This window comes from Falco rusticolus, chromosome 11 (genome assembly GCF_015220075.1).
Source record: "Falco rusticolus isolate bFalRus1 chromosome 11, bFalRus1.pri, whole genome shotgun sequence".
NCBI classification, from domain to species: Eukaryota; Metazoa; Chordata; class Aves; order Falconiformes; family Falconidae; genus Falco; species Falco rusticolus.
Window position 1 is genome coordinate 18,058,929 of NC_051197.1, and position 17,869 is coordinate 18,076,797.

A 17,869-nucleotide genomic window follows, 5' to 3' on the forward strand; every position below is an offset into this window, starting at 1 on the left:
GGATGAATTAGTCGTGAGGCTTAAAGCATTTAATCGGTGTGGGGCAGCTTTACTGAGAAGTAGCTTGAGTCACAAATGGTGTCATGGGGGAATGCAGTGAACTAGCTTGTCAACTAGATGTAAACAAAAGGGAGTTCCGGTGTTAGTATTTTACCAAATAATGAACTCTGAAGGTTTTTCATTTCTTTTCAAAAAAACAATCCGTATCTTCCAGTTAATTCATAATTGTTGTAGATCCCTAAATATTTATAAAACACAACTAGCAGTATTTATGTTATACCCAAATGTTAACATATAAAGTGGAACGAACCAAACGTGCTATTTCAGTTTCTGCTGTTTAAATGTCCCCATTTCTTGCTTAGCACTGAAACAAGACTACACAATTCTCCTTTTGTTTTTTTTCTCTCTTTTCTTTCTGTTTTATTTATTCATTTATTGTCTCTTGTGGTGGGAAGATTATATCGTAGAAAAAAAAGCTATTGATGTATTAAGGAAAATGGCAATAATTTTCCCCAGAAACCTTACATTTAGATAAAGGCTTGTCTGTGCTTTTGCATAACTGACATTTTAAACATCTTTTTATAACAAGCAGTGAAAAGTCTGTGGACTTCACCATGCAAAGACTTGTGCACATGACTAATTTTCCACACATGTATAGGCTCATGAGGACAACGCATGCATGCATGAGGCTCTCTGGGGTCATGGTAAAAGTGCTTGAACTTGAAAGTTTATTCTTGGCTGTGATACTGAGGTTCTGTGGGCCTACGCTTGTAAGTATTTGCCAGACAAGGGCTGAAATACAGAGAAGGATGTTTGTCAAATGCAGTTTTCTAGCAGGTACCAGCGTTATATTTGTAAAACTGATTGTAATTAGTGTTTCAAAGCTACTCTGTACCTCTTGCCTTGAGAACACTTTGAGCTATGTGTTTTCAAAGTCTGACTTGCTTGTGTTGGGGATGGGTTTGGCTCAAGATCTTTTGGTCTAAGCAAATTGAGTGCAATTTTCTTTTAACCATATAACAAAGAATAGGTATTGATTGCTTGCCAAACAATTTTTCCCCTCAGAGATTCCAAAAAAAATTTAGGGAAGAACAAAGCCAGTATTTCTAGTGTTTAACTTCTTGAGAATCATCTTGAGTTTTGGCATGTTAAAAGGGAAAGTGCGTCACAAGTCAAGTTGGCATTTTCTAATACCATCAGTAATACTCATTTCCACATCATTAATTTTAACTGACACTGCTTCAGCCTTTCTCTTGCCACAAATTTCTTTTTAATTAAAAGAATTGAAGCTCTTTTCACTTATTTCTATATCCTGCTCAGCTTTATTCTTCCAGTCTTGCCAGAACTGGTTCCTGTCTCCCTTCAGGAAATGAGATAGGAAGAGAAGCTCAAAGAAATACCTTCCCTTTTCTTCTTCCTCTTCTGCAAGTATAAATCAGGATATGAAAACACAGTTGTTTGTGTAGTCTCAAAACTGTTGCTACCTGTAATTTTCCTTCTTTCCACTTGAGCTTTTTCCTCAGAAGTGATTTATTCTAAGACTGAAGTAGTTGTGATATTCCAGACTTCAGAAACAATCATGATGTAACATACAGCTACTCTTAGGGGAGGAGGAAAGTTATTTGTTCCTTAATTTTTTTTTTTCTTTCAGAGACCCTTTTCTTGGTGAAGGTAACTGATGAAGCAGCAGTAAAACCAACCAGGTTGAAAGCATGTGGCAGCCAGCAGTGGGTGAGGGTAGCCATTACCTTATTCACAGTGGTCCTGCATTTTGTATTATGTATGCAAAATATATATATATCTAAATAGAAAAAGAAATGCTCTGATTTTTGTGATCTGCCTTGCTCCTTGTTAGTGTTAAAAAAAGAATCTTCTCTGTATGTGGTCTTTTAATTAAAAGTTAGGCATCTCAGGTGTTCTGTCTTATGAAGCTCTCCTTTGAAGACTAGGAAAATGCCATCAATGGAAGATTTCTCAGACCCAAGGGGTAGGCATGACTGCTGCTGTTGCTACCTTTTCCTATCAAACATCTCTTCAAACTGTTTGCTGTGCATTTAAATGTGAAAAAATGGCACTATTCCAAAAACTGGAGTTTTAAAATCCCTTTCTATTCACTTGCTCAGGATTTTTCTGTCTTGAGTCACATCTCCTGATGTTTTCCCCTGTATATTGAGACCATAGGTGGGGCCACCTAAATACAGGTGTCTATTGCAGGATGTCTTATCTGCAGTACTTGCATGGAGCTGGTAAATGGAATCATAGAATCATATTGGTTGGAAAAGGCCTTTAAGATCATCAAGTCCAACCATAAATGGAGACCTACAACAAATGTCCTGAAGCATCTGCTGGAGACCCGCGATGCTCCAGATGGACCCCTTCCCTAGATCCATTATGTAAAGATATACACACAGAAAGGAAAAAATCAGACACAAAGGCTCTTTATAGCCCTCGCAGTGAAGCAGCGAGGCAGGCTGCTACCCGCCCCCGTGCAACCTAATGGCTGCAGAGCCACAGCCAAGATACAGGGTGGTGGTTTCCCGCTACCCCCCCACTCCCTCCTTGGACTTCATTCTTTACAAGTCAGCACTGGGATAAGTTTCTCTAAAAAAGGTGTTCTTGATCGCCCTTGGGTTCTACAGAAGCCAAGGCTGCTGCACCTCTAGTGTTTTTAAGTGTGGCCAATGCCACAGATACCAACATGCCCGCTAAAAGCAGCATTGTTTTTTTTTTTTTTTTTGGGTGGACTTTGTTTGAAGCACTTTTCTTGCTGCAGTGATCTTCCAACTTGGGATTATAGTTTTAAGGAGAAAACAAGTGCATAGGATGTGTGTATGAATATGATGTCTGAATAGCTATCTGTTCTTCAGCCATTGTTAGGTACTTTCAGCTGGTGTGAGAACTTGTACAAAGAACACCCATGCCTGGAATAACCCTAGTGCAGGCGTGCTGAAGCTGTGTGTGCTAGAGATGGAGGCAGTTCTGTAATTTTGCAGTACCTTAAGGTCAAAAGAAAAGCTGGTAAACGCAGGGAGATCTTTCATCTAGCTTGATATGTGCACACGCAAAGTTGATTTTGTTTTATTTTGTGAGCAAAAACTATAGTTTATCAGTCTTAAATGCAGTGATTAAAAAACCCCAAGCTTATACAACGCTAATTTGCTAATCATTGAAAATAGCCTTTCGGTTGAAAAGCTGCTTCTGCGAATATTAATATTTTAGACAGAAGTATTATGTAATAGACATTTTGTCGCCTTTGCAGTCCTGCACAGAGGAACACATTGTTAAGCTGATGTCATTTGGATTGTTCAATATAAATTTGTCCACTAAACCAATGCAAATGTCAGTGAATGATTAAAAAAAAAAGTCCATCTTGCATATTTGCACATAGTGGTTTGTGTACAGATTGTGGAAAGGGAGGATAGGAATTATTTTGGTCTGATAGTCTCTGTATTAAAATTTGAGTGAGAAGTGTGCAAGGTAGTGAACTAGCTTGCTTTGTTTTCAAGTACTGCTATGGTCACAAATGCTTTCCACATGCATTAGCAATTGCCTTCATCAAAAATGCACGGAGGAACCAGACTTCACGCTTAATCTGACTGGTGTTTAAAAATACAAACTGAGAAGCCTATATGCAGGGTTCCTCTCAATGGCTGCCATCCAGAAACTTTAATGTACTTGCTTTCTGTCTAATTAAATTAAGAAATAAAGCCTAAACTACCTAGCTTAGAGGAGGAACTGACAAAAGAGGAATGAAACTTTTTATGCACTTGAGTTTTTTTAAAGTAACATTTGCTGGTTTATAACCCATACTAAATTTCTTCACTGTTTTACCTCCTTAGCATTGCTAGCAGGCAGAAGGGGAAGACTGTGCTTGATAGTTTGGGTCCTCTCCTTTTCTGTCCTTCTGACAAAAAATCTGTTGACTCTTGAAATGAGGAAGTGGAGGAATGCAGATACACAAATGCTTGTTGGTGCAGCAGGAATTGTGACCTTGGTCAGTGCTAGTGCCCCCATGGAACGCGGGTAGGAAAGTGTCTAACAGGAGAACGATGGGAGAAGAGTGGTTCTTGGAAAAAAAGAGTGGACCAAGAATGAGACAGAATTGTACTAATAATAAATCGGGAAAATGAAAAATGCAGTGGTTTGGACAAGACTCTTATTTCCAGTGGTTAAAATTTGTGGTTACGCTTTGTTTATTTTTACTGTAATTTGATTTAGGATGTACCTAGATTGAAAGGTGAATTTAAGAGTGTCCTTGTTAGCATCAATCAGTCTAATCAAAACAGATTTTAAAGAAAGAAACTGCTGGGGCCAGAGTTACAGGAGAACAAAAGTAGTAAAGCAGGTAGGAAAGCCAGAAAATAAAAACGAGAGGCATGCGAAAATACAAAAGAAAATAGTAACACTGTGGCAAAGAAAAGGAGTTAACAAAACCATTGAGATAAGTGTGAATGTGTATAAAATAAAATCTTAAAACTCGAAGTTGTATGTGCTCTGCATGTGGAAAGTGTATGAAACTTGTTAGTTTGATGGAGGGAGTCTCATCTCCAGAAACAAGATTTTCATGCTCACAGCGGAATGGCAAGGTTCTCCCAGTTTGCAATCAGCTTGAAAGCATGTTGCAGAGGAATACGCATGTCCACGCAGGGATCTGTATTAATTACAGTAAATTTAATGAGCACCTATAAACTTACTTGTTGCATTGGTGCAGGCCTGGTTTTGGTCGAATAGTTTTGCACCTGTCTGATTTGTGTTGTAAAATCGTGGTCTGTCCACGTGCACAGTGGCCCAGAGCACCCGGTCACAACCAGTGTGCAGCTGGTCAGTGTGAGGGGCACGCGGTGCTCCTCCTCTGCTGTTCCTTTTGTGAATGAAGAGAGGATGGCAGCCCTCCGTGCTCTGATTGCTGCTGATTTGTCACCTCATCTTCAGTGTCTGGTCATTTACCCGCTTGCTGCCTGAACTGGTAAGATCTTGGACCTGGCTTGCTGTTTGCTAAAGAGCGTAATACCAGAGCTACCACCAGCAGCCCCCTCTCTTGTTGCCTGCAGATCAGACAGTGGATTACCTGTAGCGCTGGGGGATTTTGCCTGCTTGCCCAGCAAGGTTTGATTCGTTAATGTCTTGGTTATATTCCTGCCTTCTGCAACAGAAGACAGAAAGCAGGGAGAAGACTGCATGCAGCCCCTGGCTCATGGAGAGGGCAAGAGGAGGTGGCCACGAAGAGAAAGAAAGAATCACAGGGGGCCCCTGAAATAAAAGGGGTGTTGAGTGACATGTGGAAAGCTGCAGCAAGGCCCCAGTATGGACAATGAACTCTGCAGGGAGCAGCAGTGGGATCCTGTAGGCGCCCATAGTGTAGGAGCAATGCCTAAGGTGCTTTCCAAAGGGAGTGTGGTTTCAAGACCAGCTGGAGCAAATCTGAGCTTGCACTACTGTTGAAAGTGGAGGTCCTGCCCACCTGCCTCTACCTTGGTCAGGCAGGATGCTTCCCCCAGGCACACACCAGGGGAGAGAGTTGGAGTGTTTAGCAGCAGGGTGGCTATAAAGCAGCTTAAGCAGGTTGCAAAACCTCACTCGGAGATAGCAACAAAATCTGGTATTTATCTGGTTAGGTTACATGCTGCTTTGGACAATACTTTTACAGTAGGTTTCTGTGCTGGTTTTGGTGTTTCTTTTTTCTTTTGATGGCATGACTTTTTTGCTGTGTGGTGGTTTGTTGTTTTTCTTATGCAGCAGCAAGGGAGGAAGATGGCACTTCAAAGTGATTGTCAAATGTCTGCTGTTGGCTGGGTACTTGGAGATACGTTTAGAACCCAAATTACTCAGTTGTGCTGAAATTAAACCTCTAATGTCTGGAACTGCTTCACTTATTTTATTAGCTGAAGGTTTTTCCCCCAGGTTCTCTACTTCCCCAAAATACTGTCATTTCCCTCCTCTTTCTTTACAGAATTCATAATAATTTGCTCTATAAGTGCATCATCTGATTTTTTCACTCTGTTAGGAACATTTGTTTCTGTTAAATGCAACCTCTGTTAAGTGCAACAGAAGTGGTGTTTTCCGTAGTGGAAAAGATGTTTGATCAAGTGACTGTACAAATGAAGGCTGCCACATGTAGGTCTACAGTATATAGGACGTGGCATTTGGAGGTTGCACGTGTTATGCCTGAAGTGCCAAGTGCCTGGCTGTGATTCAGGTAAAATTGGCAGTGGGTGATGCCAATACCCTGGTGTAAATGGGGTGTAAGTCTTTCCCTATGCTGAAAGGACCTGGAAGAAAAAAAGAGAGGATTAAAGGGAATGAGTGCCAGAGGGGAACTAGGTTATAAGAGAAGTGGTACATGTCTAACCTTCATACTCACTGTTCCACATACTGACTCTGTAACAATGGGTGCGTATTCTTGTATCAGAGCAGATGTTTCTGTAAGTAAGACATTGCTTTGTTTTAATAAATTGATGTTGTCACTTCAAAATGGGAGAGGGAGTTGAAGGAGGAAGCATAAAGTGAGAATTTTTCAAATGAGATTTGGAATAACATCCAGGAGGATTTCTGTGGCAATAACTGTGGGGAAGATTCCTTCACTGGTCTTGGCTCTGCCCAAGCATGTACTTATGCGCTGATATGATTTATATGAGAATTTCTGCCTTAGGTAGTTGTTAGGTTTGTTGGGTTTTGTATTTTGTTTTGGTTGTTTTTTTAACCAAAGTCTTATGAGTGTGCTTTGTCATTTGTTCCTTCCACCTCTCCTCCAGGTATGATCCAACTCATGCTCAGTCTGTTCTGGTAAGGGGAGGGTGGTGGTGATGGATGTCAGCAGTCTTTCAGATTGTGATACAACTCGTTGAAGACAAGCTGTCCTGTTCTTCCATGCCTTCCCAAGTGTGGTGGTGGTGCTTTTCCTTAAGCACTGATGCATTTTCAAAAAATGCAGCCCTCCTACTTTGGAGATGGATGCTGCCTTTGCCTTCTGTTTTCAAAAACTGTTCGTTGCCTTTGGCGTGGCTGCTGAGAAGGGGTTGGAGGGCATGGCAAGCTTTGCTTAGGCCGTTCTTATGTGGGTCTCTGACCTTGTGAAAAAAGGTTACAGAAACAGCCAAGGTGAATGGCCCTGTGGCTGTGAGAGCACATTCAGTCAGAGCTCAAAGTATGATCCAAAGGTCTGTTCTGAAACCTGCTTGCAATAGACCTTTGTAAAGTATCTAGTCAGAGATTTTTTTTTTTTTTCCCTCTGCGTGTTTAAAAACCAACAGTCTCTGAAAACTCCAGTTCTGGTGATGTATGCTGCAAAAAGGGATTTAGTTCTCCCAAGACCACTTGACCACCCTGACCCCTTTGAAGGAGGAAATTATTTAAGATGCATATTTTATCTGTGTATTTGGCAGTGCCTTCCCCATCTCCTTTATCCTGGATCTTTACTGCTAAGAAGAAACCTGGAACAGCAGGTTCCTGCTGACCTTTAAAATGCTCTCAGTGGAAAGCATGACACAGGGCTTGTTCCTGTGGGTTTCTGAGTGCCAGTGGGTGCCAACCCTGAAAAGGCTTTGGAAAATAAGTTAAGAGGGACGTATGTGCTGGTGGTGGGGTGCTGGTGCTTGATTGATATTTTTTTTATTATTATTATTTTTATTTTTTATTTTGCTGTGGTGGTTTGGGAGCAGCTCAGGTGAGTGAGTGCACTGTGCTTGGTGCTGTGCACAGACCTTTTGGCAGAGCAGCTCAGTGCTGCAGCCACTGCTGGTGTGGAGGCAAGGGGCTGGGGGCTGATGGCTGAAGCAGGGGATGCAGCTCGTTGTCCCTGCCTTTGAGCCCTGGCTGTGGAGTGTCCCCCACACTGAAGGGCAGCCCTGGTTCCTGGTGAGGTGCTGCTGCCAGCCAGGCTGGGGCTTGCCAGCCTTATAGCGAGTGCCCTGCTGTGCTGGCGTTTGCAGCCTGGCAGCAGTGTGCGGTGGCTGGCGGTGCTAGGAAGGGCTTGGGCACACAGCAGCGGTGCTTGGGGCGCAGCCAGGGCAGGAGAGGCATGAAAAGGGCAGCAAGGCAATGGTGGCCAGCCTGCTGCACACGGAGAGTCGTGCAGAGTTGTGCCTGTTGCTAGGGGACTTGTTTCAGTTAGGAAACAGCATCAGTCTACGTAGCAACTTTCTTGGTGTTTGTTGATTGGAGGCAATTACTGTAAAATGCTTGATTTATAACGAGGCATACTTAATAAGCAGCAAACTAAAATAAATACTCATGAACTACCTGCTGGAGTCTGGCTGTTCATTTTGCTGAGTTGTTGCTTTCCATCTGCAGGCTCTGCTCTGCCCTGGAGCCTCTGCGTCACTTAAGTTGAAGGTAGCGGTGCTGGGATCTTGGCTGGTGGAACTGTTGAGCTGAAGGAGGAGGGAGGAGAGTCCTGGTTCTTCTCCATTTTGTTCATGCCAGCAATAGAGGTGTTTTTTTCCGGGCAGCTCATTGATTCAGAGTGGGCTGCTTGCCTGGCATACTGCTGTAATGCAGCAGTTCGAGTGTGATCAAAGCGGTTGCATGGAGCATACACAGTGTGCAGCTACCACATCATTGGGGTCTTGTCTGGCTTTTGTGGTGGTGTAGAGAAGTGGCAGTGTAGAAATAGCAGTGCTATTGGTTAAGTTTGGATGAGCCGATGTATTTAAGAATATATGTGGGAAATAGCAAATGGCTAGTTTGAGGGATCTCCACCCTTCAAGAATAGGACAACTCAGAGTATTTCTGAAATTACAAATCTAAGGGTACACTCGGCCTTCCCCAGAGATAAGGTGCTGGTGGCAAAAGAATGACTAACGTTCTGCTTCCGTGTTGCAGACTGCCGTTTCTCTTGACGCCCCACTAGCATCAACGCTATTTTTGGCCACTTTGATTCACAGAAGTTTGTTTTTATGCAGGAAGAGTCCGTGGTGCTTGTCAAAATGAGAAAGTGACTGTCAGCGCCTGGCTTGGTATTCCTGTCACTGGAGCCTCCTGGAACCAGCGCTCAGCCCAGGTGAAGCCAGAGGAGGAAGGAGGAAAAGCACAGCCTGATCAGGTACTGAGCCAGGAATGGGAAAAGCTGTCTGATGCTGAGTTGAAGTTGTGAATGATCCTTAGTTATAAAAATAGAGTTCCGTTCCTTAAAAAATTTTGTTAAACATGCGTGATACGGTGGTGGCCCAGTAATGACAACCATGTAACCTGTGGACCTGGCATTGGGTGTGTGTTATATCACAGAGTGGCTGGGGTTGGAAAGGACCTCTGGAGATAATATAGTCCACCCCCCCTGCTAAAGCTGGTTCACCTGGAGCAGGTTGCACAAGCTTGAGTTCTGTAACAGATCTGAGGTAAACATAAACAAATACAACTTTATGTTTTCAGAGGTATTTTGATTTACACATCTAACGTGCAGTACAGCTCAGTATGTGTTTGCCAATACCTGTAGCCAGGCTCCATGTGAGTTGGAAAGAAGGGACTAGGAATACTCTTAACACATTTGAATGCTGAAGAGCAGTTTGGTGTCTGGAGGTTAAACTCTTCCGTCAGCCTCATTCTTTGTTCTAACAGGCAGATATAAGCACCCGCTTTCGAGGAGCCCAATGTTCTGTGGCAACCATAGAGCACAGAAAGGTAGCAGTCTGATGGGTTTTAAGACATAACCAACTATCAGCTTGCTAGTTGTGTTTTTATTTCCTTGGATTCCCATAACTGTTCCCGGAAACTGGTATTTGTTCTTGCGTTCAAGTCTTTCAGGTTGTCATACTTAAGAAGACTTACTTAGGTTCATCTTGTTGTATGAAGACAGTCAGAGTAGTTCAAGGCTTTGGTTTATTGTATTCAATTTATTTTTTTCTTACCTAACTGTACTTCGCAGTTTATGTGGAGCTTCTGCTCTGAGGACCATGTTTTGAAACAACTTTACTTTTTTTTTATGCACCTTCAGAGATTCCTTAAGAACAGGGCTGCTACATATGTATGCTCATATAATGCTGGGATGGTAGTGGCCTGCAATTCACTTCTAGAGGGAAGAGTTTTTTGAAGAGGCATGATGTTTTTCACCTTGAGTGATGCTTTTTCTCCAGAAATAGCAGCATCTGTCCCTTAGACTGTCTGAATTCATTTGTCACATTTGTATGTTATTTATTCACCCAGGTGGGAACAGTGGGGGTTTGTTTAGATGAACTGTTAAGAAAATTATTCTTAATGTTCTAGGGGTAATTTCCAGCTCTGTCTGATTTTATCTTCTCTTGTGTGGTGGAAAAATGGAAGTATTTTTCTAGCATGCATTGGGAATCCTTCACTTCTTTGTCTTGGGAAATAAGGATCAGCATTTATTTGATTCAACAACCAGCTTCCTGCTTCCCAAGGAAGAGATAGTGGCTCATTTGCCTGCAAACATCCCTCCTGTGGAGAGTCTTTGTTGGGGAGTTAGAGGAAAGCTAACAGCTACTAGTGAGATAGCTGCATAGCAGGATGAAGAGGGATTATTGAAGCATTACTAGGAAATTCATGGCTGTGTGCAAGACCTTACATACTCCCCAGACAAGCTGACCTAAATTCTGCAGCCAGGCCTTACTGGTTTCTGCATTGATGTGATGTGGCAGGCTAGATAACCTGCAGCAGATCTGATTTAAAAAAAGAAAAACAAAGAAAAAAAAGGAAAAGAAGAGGTCAGAGAAGATTTATATTTGAGTAGAAACACGAACAGGGCAGTCTGTATTAACTGTACTGAATCTATCTTAAACTTTTTTGTTTTCTAAGTCACACTTCTCTATTCTTGAGTACTTTCCATGTAGTCAGGATGAGTCTGCATTATAAGGATGCTCATTAGGAAGAGTAGAGAGGTTGTTTACTCCTAGATGGGGAAATACCTGGATGGTTTTGTTCATTAAGAGGCTTTTACAGATGGTTTGGGGTTGAGATAGGTTTTAGCAAATGGTGATACGTATCTTATCAATAGTGAAGCAGTTAACCCAACTGACACTTAGTCACCTCTTGAGGGGAAATAGGATTAGCATCTACTTGACATAAATGGAACGGCTTGCACTTATGCTTTCAGGCAGTCTGTTTCTCAAGATTGTGCATGACACACAAAACATGACACAAAAATCCAAACAGAAAATGAAATGCAACGTCTATCAAAATAAATTGGTCGGTCTGACCTGTGTGCAGGATTTTACTGCTGTTACTTCTTGTAGCAGGATTGTGACTTTGCAGTTTAGTTTCTGCTGGCACAGACCTGGTGTGATGGCAGTTACTGCTTCCTCCCTTTTTCTGTAGACGTAAGCTAGACTGATGCAACCTCTCCTTTGCCTTCACCCCTCCCGCGTGCATGCTGTCGTTACCCGGTCTCACCACTTCCTCCTGAGGTGCCCCTACAGCTACGAGAGGAATTTTTCTGCTGGTGCTGCTTAAACTGGGTCCTATGAAAGGAGCGGTTTGTGCAGGCAGAAGAATTTTGCAGCCACTGGAAGGGCTTCTGCAGTAAGGTTTTTGCTGGCATGAGAGTAATCTTGGCTGATACAGCTAAATCAGCAAAATGTTAAAGTGTGGCTAGGGGCTTTTCTGTGCAAGTGTTCTGGTCTGGTTACTGTGATGGAGTGCATATGTGTGTGTATATATATAAAATATATTTGTGTCTGGAAACCTCTTTTGTGGGAGCATAAGCTTTCAGGTCTTTTGAATTTTCTTAGAGGAATTTCTGCAGCTGCAGAATCCTGTAGCACCAGGGGAAATAGCGATATCCTCAAACATAGCTGGTTTGTTTTGGATCACATTTCACTGATGTGCTTTAGATTTGTTTTAAGAACAACTTGTCTATATAAGCTGTTTGTTTACTCTATGCACATAATAAGCAGCAATACCGACCTTCTTCTAGAAGTAATGAAGGGACCCAAGGAAGGTGGATTTGCTTGATTATTTTCTTTAAATTTCTTGTGCCCTGCTTTATCGGCATTTCAGCATGTAGTTCCTCTGTGTGGTATAAGGCAGCGTTCATTCTCCAGAGGCAGGTGAGTCTGACAGATTCACTTGCTATGCATCAGCTCCCTCTGTGAGTTAATTACAAAAATGTATCAATACCAGACTTAATGTTGGGAGGTAACCTGTCGGCTTGTTCTGATCTGTTAATGGAGTGAGTGCCACGTGTAGCTTGTGCCAATGGTCCTTTGTATTTTATGTGTTTGAGCTGTGTGAGCTTGTGGCAGAGGTGGAGGATGAGGCCAGGAGTAGCTCACTTAAGAAAATAAAATCGTCTTTTAACAAAATCAATTTTTGACCAATGGCTACCAAAGGGCAGACAAAAGATGGATGTCCTGAAGTGCTGTGTGTTTCCAAGCATCCTTCAGCCTCTGGGGGAGGGGGTGCCCTTCCCAGATGTGTTGCAAACGGCAGGCTTTCCTGGACATTCGCCTACAGGTTGACTTCTAACCCAACACTGAGGTACGCCCCCCGCAGGTCTGGGTGTGCACGTAGTGAGTTGTGTTGGTGTTGGTGCGGCCGTGGTTGGCACAGTGTTGGCAGCAAGGGCTGGCAGGGAGGGCAGCACTGCCCTGCGCTGGTCCAGCTCCCCAGCCCACCTGAGGGACCTGCCGTGTGCCATAGGGAGCAGTGGGACCCTGCAGGGACTGGGACCAGTGGGGGAAGCACCACAGGCCAGCCCCGTTGCTGCCCCGCTGGGACTGGGTACAGCGAGGGGATTGGAGAGCAAGGGCTGTTTCCCCTGTGGGTGTGTTTCTGTGCCAGAAACAGCAGTTAGAAGTTTATTAATTGGCAAGTTAACTTTATTTAAATTCCCCACGAAACTGATAAACTGTTTTTTGCTTGCAACAATGTTATTGCCAAAGCTGCCTCAAGGAAAAAGTAAATTTTTCCTTAGGTTTTAGGTAAATACATAAATAATATATACATATATAAAGTAGGTAGATACAGATGTCATTTTGATGACTTCTGTGCAATGAAAAGGATGTCTACGTACCTCACCCCAACATTACAGCTTCCACGTCAGGTTGTCTTTTCTTTCTGTCCTCCCAGCAGAATTTTCACTGTTAATGTTAGACGCAGAAACTGGAAAACAGCCCTACTTCAGTGGTTTTTCCACTGTTTTTGCTCCCGCCCTTCTTTGCCTAGTGGGAGGCTTGCCCGTTACCGATAGCAGAGGGCAGTGCCCCTGGGCAGACGTCTGCAAGCAGAGCTGTGGGCAGCCAGCATCTCCTGCCAGCCTGAGCCTGGCCACGGGCACCGATACCGGCTGCTGCGGGCGGGAGGGGGGAGCTGGCATTCATCAGTGATCGGCAGGGAATTTACCATAGCAGAGAAAAATCTAAGCAGGGTCAAAATGCAGCAGTGCTCTCTTGGAACCTTTAGCGGAGTAATGTCATGTTGTGGATTTTCATATGTATTTCATTCTGTTTCCTACTGGATGTGTACCAGATTCAGTAGGCTGCAGTAATGTTAGCTGTGTGTTTTGACACAGCGTGATGCTGTTTTGAAATGTTTACCTGCTTTCAGTTCTCGTGTTTTGGATAGATGGGAAGAGATTCTCAACATATGGTTGCTCCCCCAAGCTTCATCCTTTGTCTTTGGGAGGTGATGCTCTCTCGAATAAGGGAACACCATTGCAGTGTGCTTGTTCTCTTGTTCTCTTAAGAGGCTGGCTGTGAATACTGGAGCACCAAATCAGCATAGTGAGGTTCAGCATCAAAGGGTAAGGTATGCCCATCCTTGTCTGCACCTGATTTCATTTCACAGGGAGGTGAAACACTTCCAACAATGGAGAAACCACGGAAGGGCTTGGGTTGGGATGGGGGAAAGTTGGCCTTGCCAAAACCTGGTGGTTCTTGCGTAGATGGGCCTAACATGTTGTCTAGTAACCTTGATATTGAAAAGGACACACCATAAGAAGTCTGTGACATTGTTGCCTGGCACCTCAGACAGTGAAGATGGGAGGAGAAAGGAAGATTTGTGAGGGGAAAAATGAGCAAACAGCTCTTTACCTAATTATTTTAGTGCTGTTGTGGTTTAGCTTTAGTGCTGTTACTCTGTCCACAGCTTTTTATGGGCCTCTTTTAGAAAAATTTTAAATTTAAATAAATAATACATTTCTCTAGTTTTATTTATTATTTCAAGTGCTATTGCTTGCTTGCAATTATAACATTCTACTGCCTCCGGTGACTGGATATATGAAATCCTGGCCTTTGTTGGGGAGCAATAAACTCCCAAACTTTGCACTCATCTGACTTGGCATTTCATGAAATAGCTCTTGCTCACTTCATTATTGGAAACTATGGAAAAGTTTTCTATGCATAATTGGAATTGATTTGATCAATAAGGCATTAGCCTCTTTCCTATTCCTTCAACTCTTACGTTCTGCATGAGCTGGGCAAAAAAATGTGGTTTTTCTGCTCATAAACTGCATCTGCTGCCTTTTGAAGTAAAATGTTTTTTTCCAGGCAGTCTGCAAAACAAGTTCAAGTAATTACGTAAGGAACTTAGTGATAACATTACCGACGTTTGAAACATTGGGGGTGGGGTGGGGAATCCGTGAAAATAAATTCTGTACAAAAGGAAAACCCCAGACAGCCCCTGTCCCCCTCCCATGTGTTGTTTTGAAGTCCTGCAGTAGTTAAGAACGCTGCACAGGGTTTTGTTTTAAATCTCCTCTGCAGAGGAACTATGGTGGTTTTGGGCTTTTGAGGCAAAGCTCAACCATCCCACCCCACCCAAAAACCCAACAACTGCACCAGAGCTGCGGTCTGGGGTCTGGCCGTAGCTTGCAACTGGATCTGGCGGTCCCGCACGCCTTGCCTTTTTGTCACATCCTGCCACCTGGTGACTTGCTGCCTCCCATGACGCCGGGCTGGGATCTTGGTAATGCTGCTGGAGGCTGGGGGCAGTGCACATTCCTGTGGCTTGGGGGAAATGAGGAGGGCTGTGGAAATAGTGGTGTTGAATGGGATTTTCTTTAGATGCAAGAAGCAATGGGCTGTGATAGAGCTAGACAGTCCCATGTCAACTTACCACCTTTTGTTTGATGAGTAATGGCTGTTTTTTCCCCAAGTCTGTGTACTTCCTAGTTCTGGACAACACCTGACTGGTGGTAACTTGCAGTCGAGATCCACAGCAATGCCAGTATTTCCTTTCCAGGTGAGGGAACAGGATGGGGAGCAGCAGAGAAGCTCTGCAGGCTGTGGATGAGTGTTTGGGAAGGCAGAGGTGGGTGGTGGTGGAGCAGGGAGGTATCAAAAGACACAGCATGGAGCAAAAAAGCATGGGTAATGTTATGGGAGTGTATCGGTTCGTTTCTCCTTTGGATTGTGCCGTCCTGGTATGTGTATTTAGACTGGGACAATCTGGGATAACAGGCTTGGTAAAATAATCAGGTTGCCAAGAACTCCATCACCTTGTTAAGCATCATTTCAGATTTTTGATGTGTTTGTCCATCTTCAATGCAGCTAATTTAAGATATGTGTTTAAGATAAGGGGGTTTTAGCACTTTGTCTGTAGCTTCTCTCCTTACAGCTCACGTAAATTCTTCTGTTTGTTTTGGTTTTGCACCCCTGCTCTGTCTTAATTGGGGTTCAGTCTGAGGGCAACAACTGAGAAACTCCTTCTTTCACTAGAAGGGTATGTCTAGGTTGTAGGGGATGGGAAAATGAGAATTGGAGCTCTCATCTATAAACATTTATCAAAGCTTATTTCAACAGCCATTTTTGTCTTTGTTATAGTAGCTGGAGCTATGCCAACCAAAAAAGCCCCAAACCTGCTTTGCTTTGACATTTAGCTAGATCCTTATATATAATATCCTAATGAGGGGTAGAGTTACTTTCTGTTTTCTTTGTGTGTTGGATAGCACTTACATACATCGTCGGTAGAACTTGGGTGGTTTTTTTGCAGCGTCATTGAGTTACTTTTGCTTGCGTGGGTTACTCACATAGCTGTGCTAGTGGGAAGACAGATGCTTGAAATAGAAAAATATGATGAGGCAAGGGCTGTCAAGTATTATGCATATATTCTGTACCTTACATACTGAAGCCCTGACCTACTTGAGGCCTCTAGGTGCTTCTGCAATGTTTAGCAATGATAAACTGCAACGTCTGGCAGAGGGATTCAGTGTGCAAGAATGACACCTAAAGAAACAACCTTTAATCCTATCCCTGAAATGAGCCAGTTTCAAGGTTTCTTATTTTGGGAGGGGTTGGATGGGGTGCTTTCATTCATGTGTATGCTGGCATGATGTTCAGTGGCCAGCACCTTGTGTTAATAATTGTTGGAAAAGTAATATTGTTAGAGCTGACTTATTTGACCTATTTTTCCTTGCATGTGTGCTGCAGTAATTCTTTGTGTGTGCATATATATATATATATATATAAATATCCCCCCCCGAGATATTCAACATACCAGGAAAAGCCCCAGTCACCAATAATATCTGAAAACAGCAAAGTAAGTCAGAAGACCAGAAAGCCCCCAGATTGTCCCTTAAGAGCAACAAAATGAGCTATAATGTGGTCAAGGAGAGAGCTGTTTGCAGCCAAGGGCACTTGCTAAGGGGGAGATGGGATATGAAAACCCAAAAGCTATCTTTTTTTTTGAATGAGGACAAATGTAGTTGTGTTCTCCAAATAAATACTCGAAGTAGCTATGTTCCTTAGTGTTCCTTATAATATTAAATGGCTGTGTTTCACAGCTTGTCACAAAAGGCCTTGGGGCTTATTCTTGGCTTTCTGGATAGTCTGATCACAGATGATAGAACTAGGCAGGCTAAAGGGTCATGGCATTTTAGAAAGATTTTCTTAAAAATAACTCGCTGACCTTTTAGAGTTGGAGGTATCCCCAAGATAAGCTGTTTCTGATTGATCTGAGGCCAGAGATATGTTTCTTGCTTATTAAATACACCAAGCATGGATAGATTTGTATAGTCTTGACAGGCTGTGTGGATCAGCAGTGGTTGAAAATGTTTTCTGAAGTTTGAATGGGTTAAACAGTGTTACTGGTGTTTCCTCACACCTTTCTTGTAATGTCATCTACCATGTTAAAGGTATATGTAGAGGATGGACTTGTTTTCGTTCTGTATGTCTGTAGGGCGCATAAGGAATGCGCACCTTGTTTTCAGAGCAGCCACAGACTAGTCCTCAGGAGCTGAGTCACTGCTATTTTGTAAGCCGGGTTTGCCTTCCTTTCGCGCTGTTCTGCGTTTTTCTGTTCCCTAGTCCATGATAATGTAGATTTTTTTTAAGTAAGTGTGCTGGTGTCAGGAAGCCTGCTTCCTAGAGTAGTTAGTGTCTTATCCCCATGTGCGTGGTGTGTACTTGGCCTGATTTGATACTAGCAAATGTAATTTTTGAGTGTTCGTTTCTTTCTAGTTGGGTCTTCATCAAATTATGATACAAAGGCACTTTCCTTGCAGCTGTCTTAACATGATCATTAATAAACAATTATTATTAAATGTGGGGACTATTGTATTTAGTCTGTTGTTATACCGTCTTACTTGTATGATCTTGTTTTCAATTTTCCCTACACAATGTTTGAGACTTCCCTGAGCCTCAGATTAATTGACATGTTCTACTTGCATTTTAACCGAGCTTCACTATAGGGATGCCGTGGTAGGGTGGGACTGGGAGAAATGGGCTGCTGGAAGGAATCGGAGGGAGAGTCATGGCTCTATAACTTGAGCATCCAAGTTACAATGTGTAGTATGTGTAACACCTTGAATTATGACGCTGGATTCCACTATTTACTTTGAAAATCACTTAAACTTACTCTTATACCTTAGTAATACTTTATTTATGGGAGGTAAGGTATTTTCCTATGATTGATAGTAACTTCTTATTACTTCCTTTTAGTTGGATCATTTTTTTTTCCATTGGGAGCTTATAGGAGGAGGTAA

At 42.8% G+C, this 17,869-nt stretch overlaps 1 protein-coding gene across 5 annotated transcripts in view; it reads left to right on the forward strand.

Moving 5' to 3' along the window:
- LRRC8D (leucine rich repeat containing 8 VRAC subunit D) overlaps positions 1 to 17,869 on the forward strand; it is a 53,828-nt gene that overhangs the window by 3,008 nt on the left and 32,951 nt on the right. For 3 of the 5 annotated variants that reach the window (XM_037403764.1, XM_037403767.1, XM_037403766.1), the window contains exon 2: positions 8,901 to 9,040. Coding sequence is in view for 1 of the 5 variants with exons in the window: in XM_037403763.1 (XP_037259660.1) it covers positions 14,832 to 14,853 (22 nt within the window). In the remaining 4 variants the exon portion in view is untranslated. Of the gene's footprint in view, positions 1 to 7,195; positions 7,443 to 8,900; positions 9,041 to 14,538; positions 14,854 to 17,869 lie in introns of those variants that run through there. The other 2 variants (XM_037403765.1, XM_037403763.1) reach the window with 2 other exon arrangements.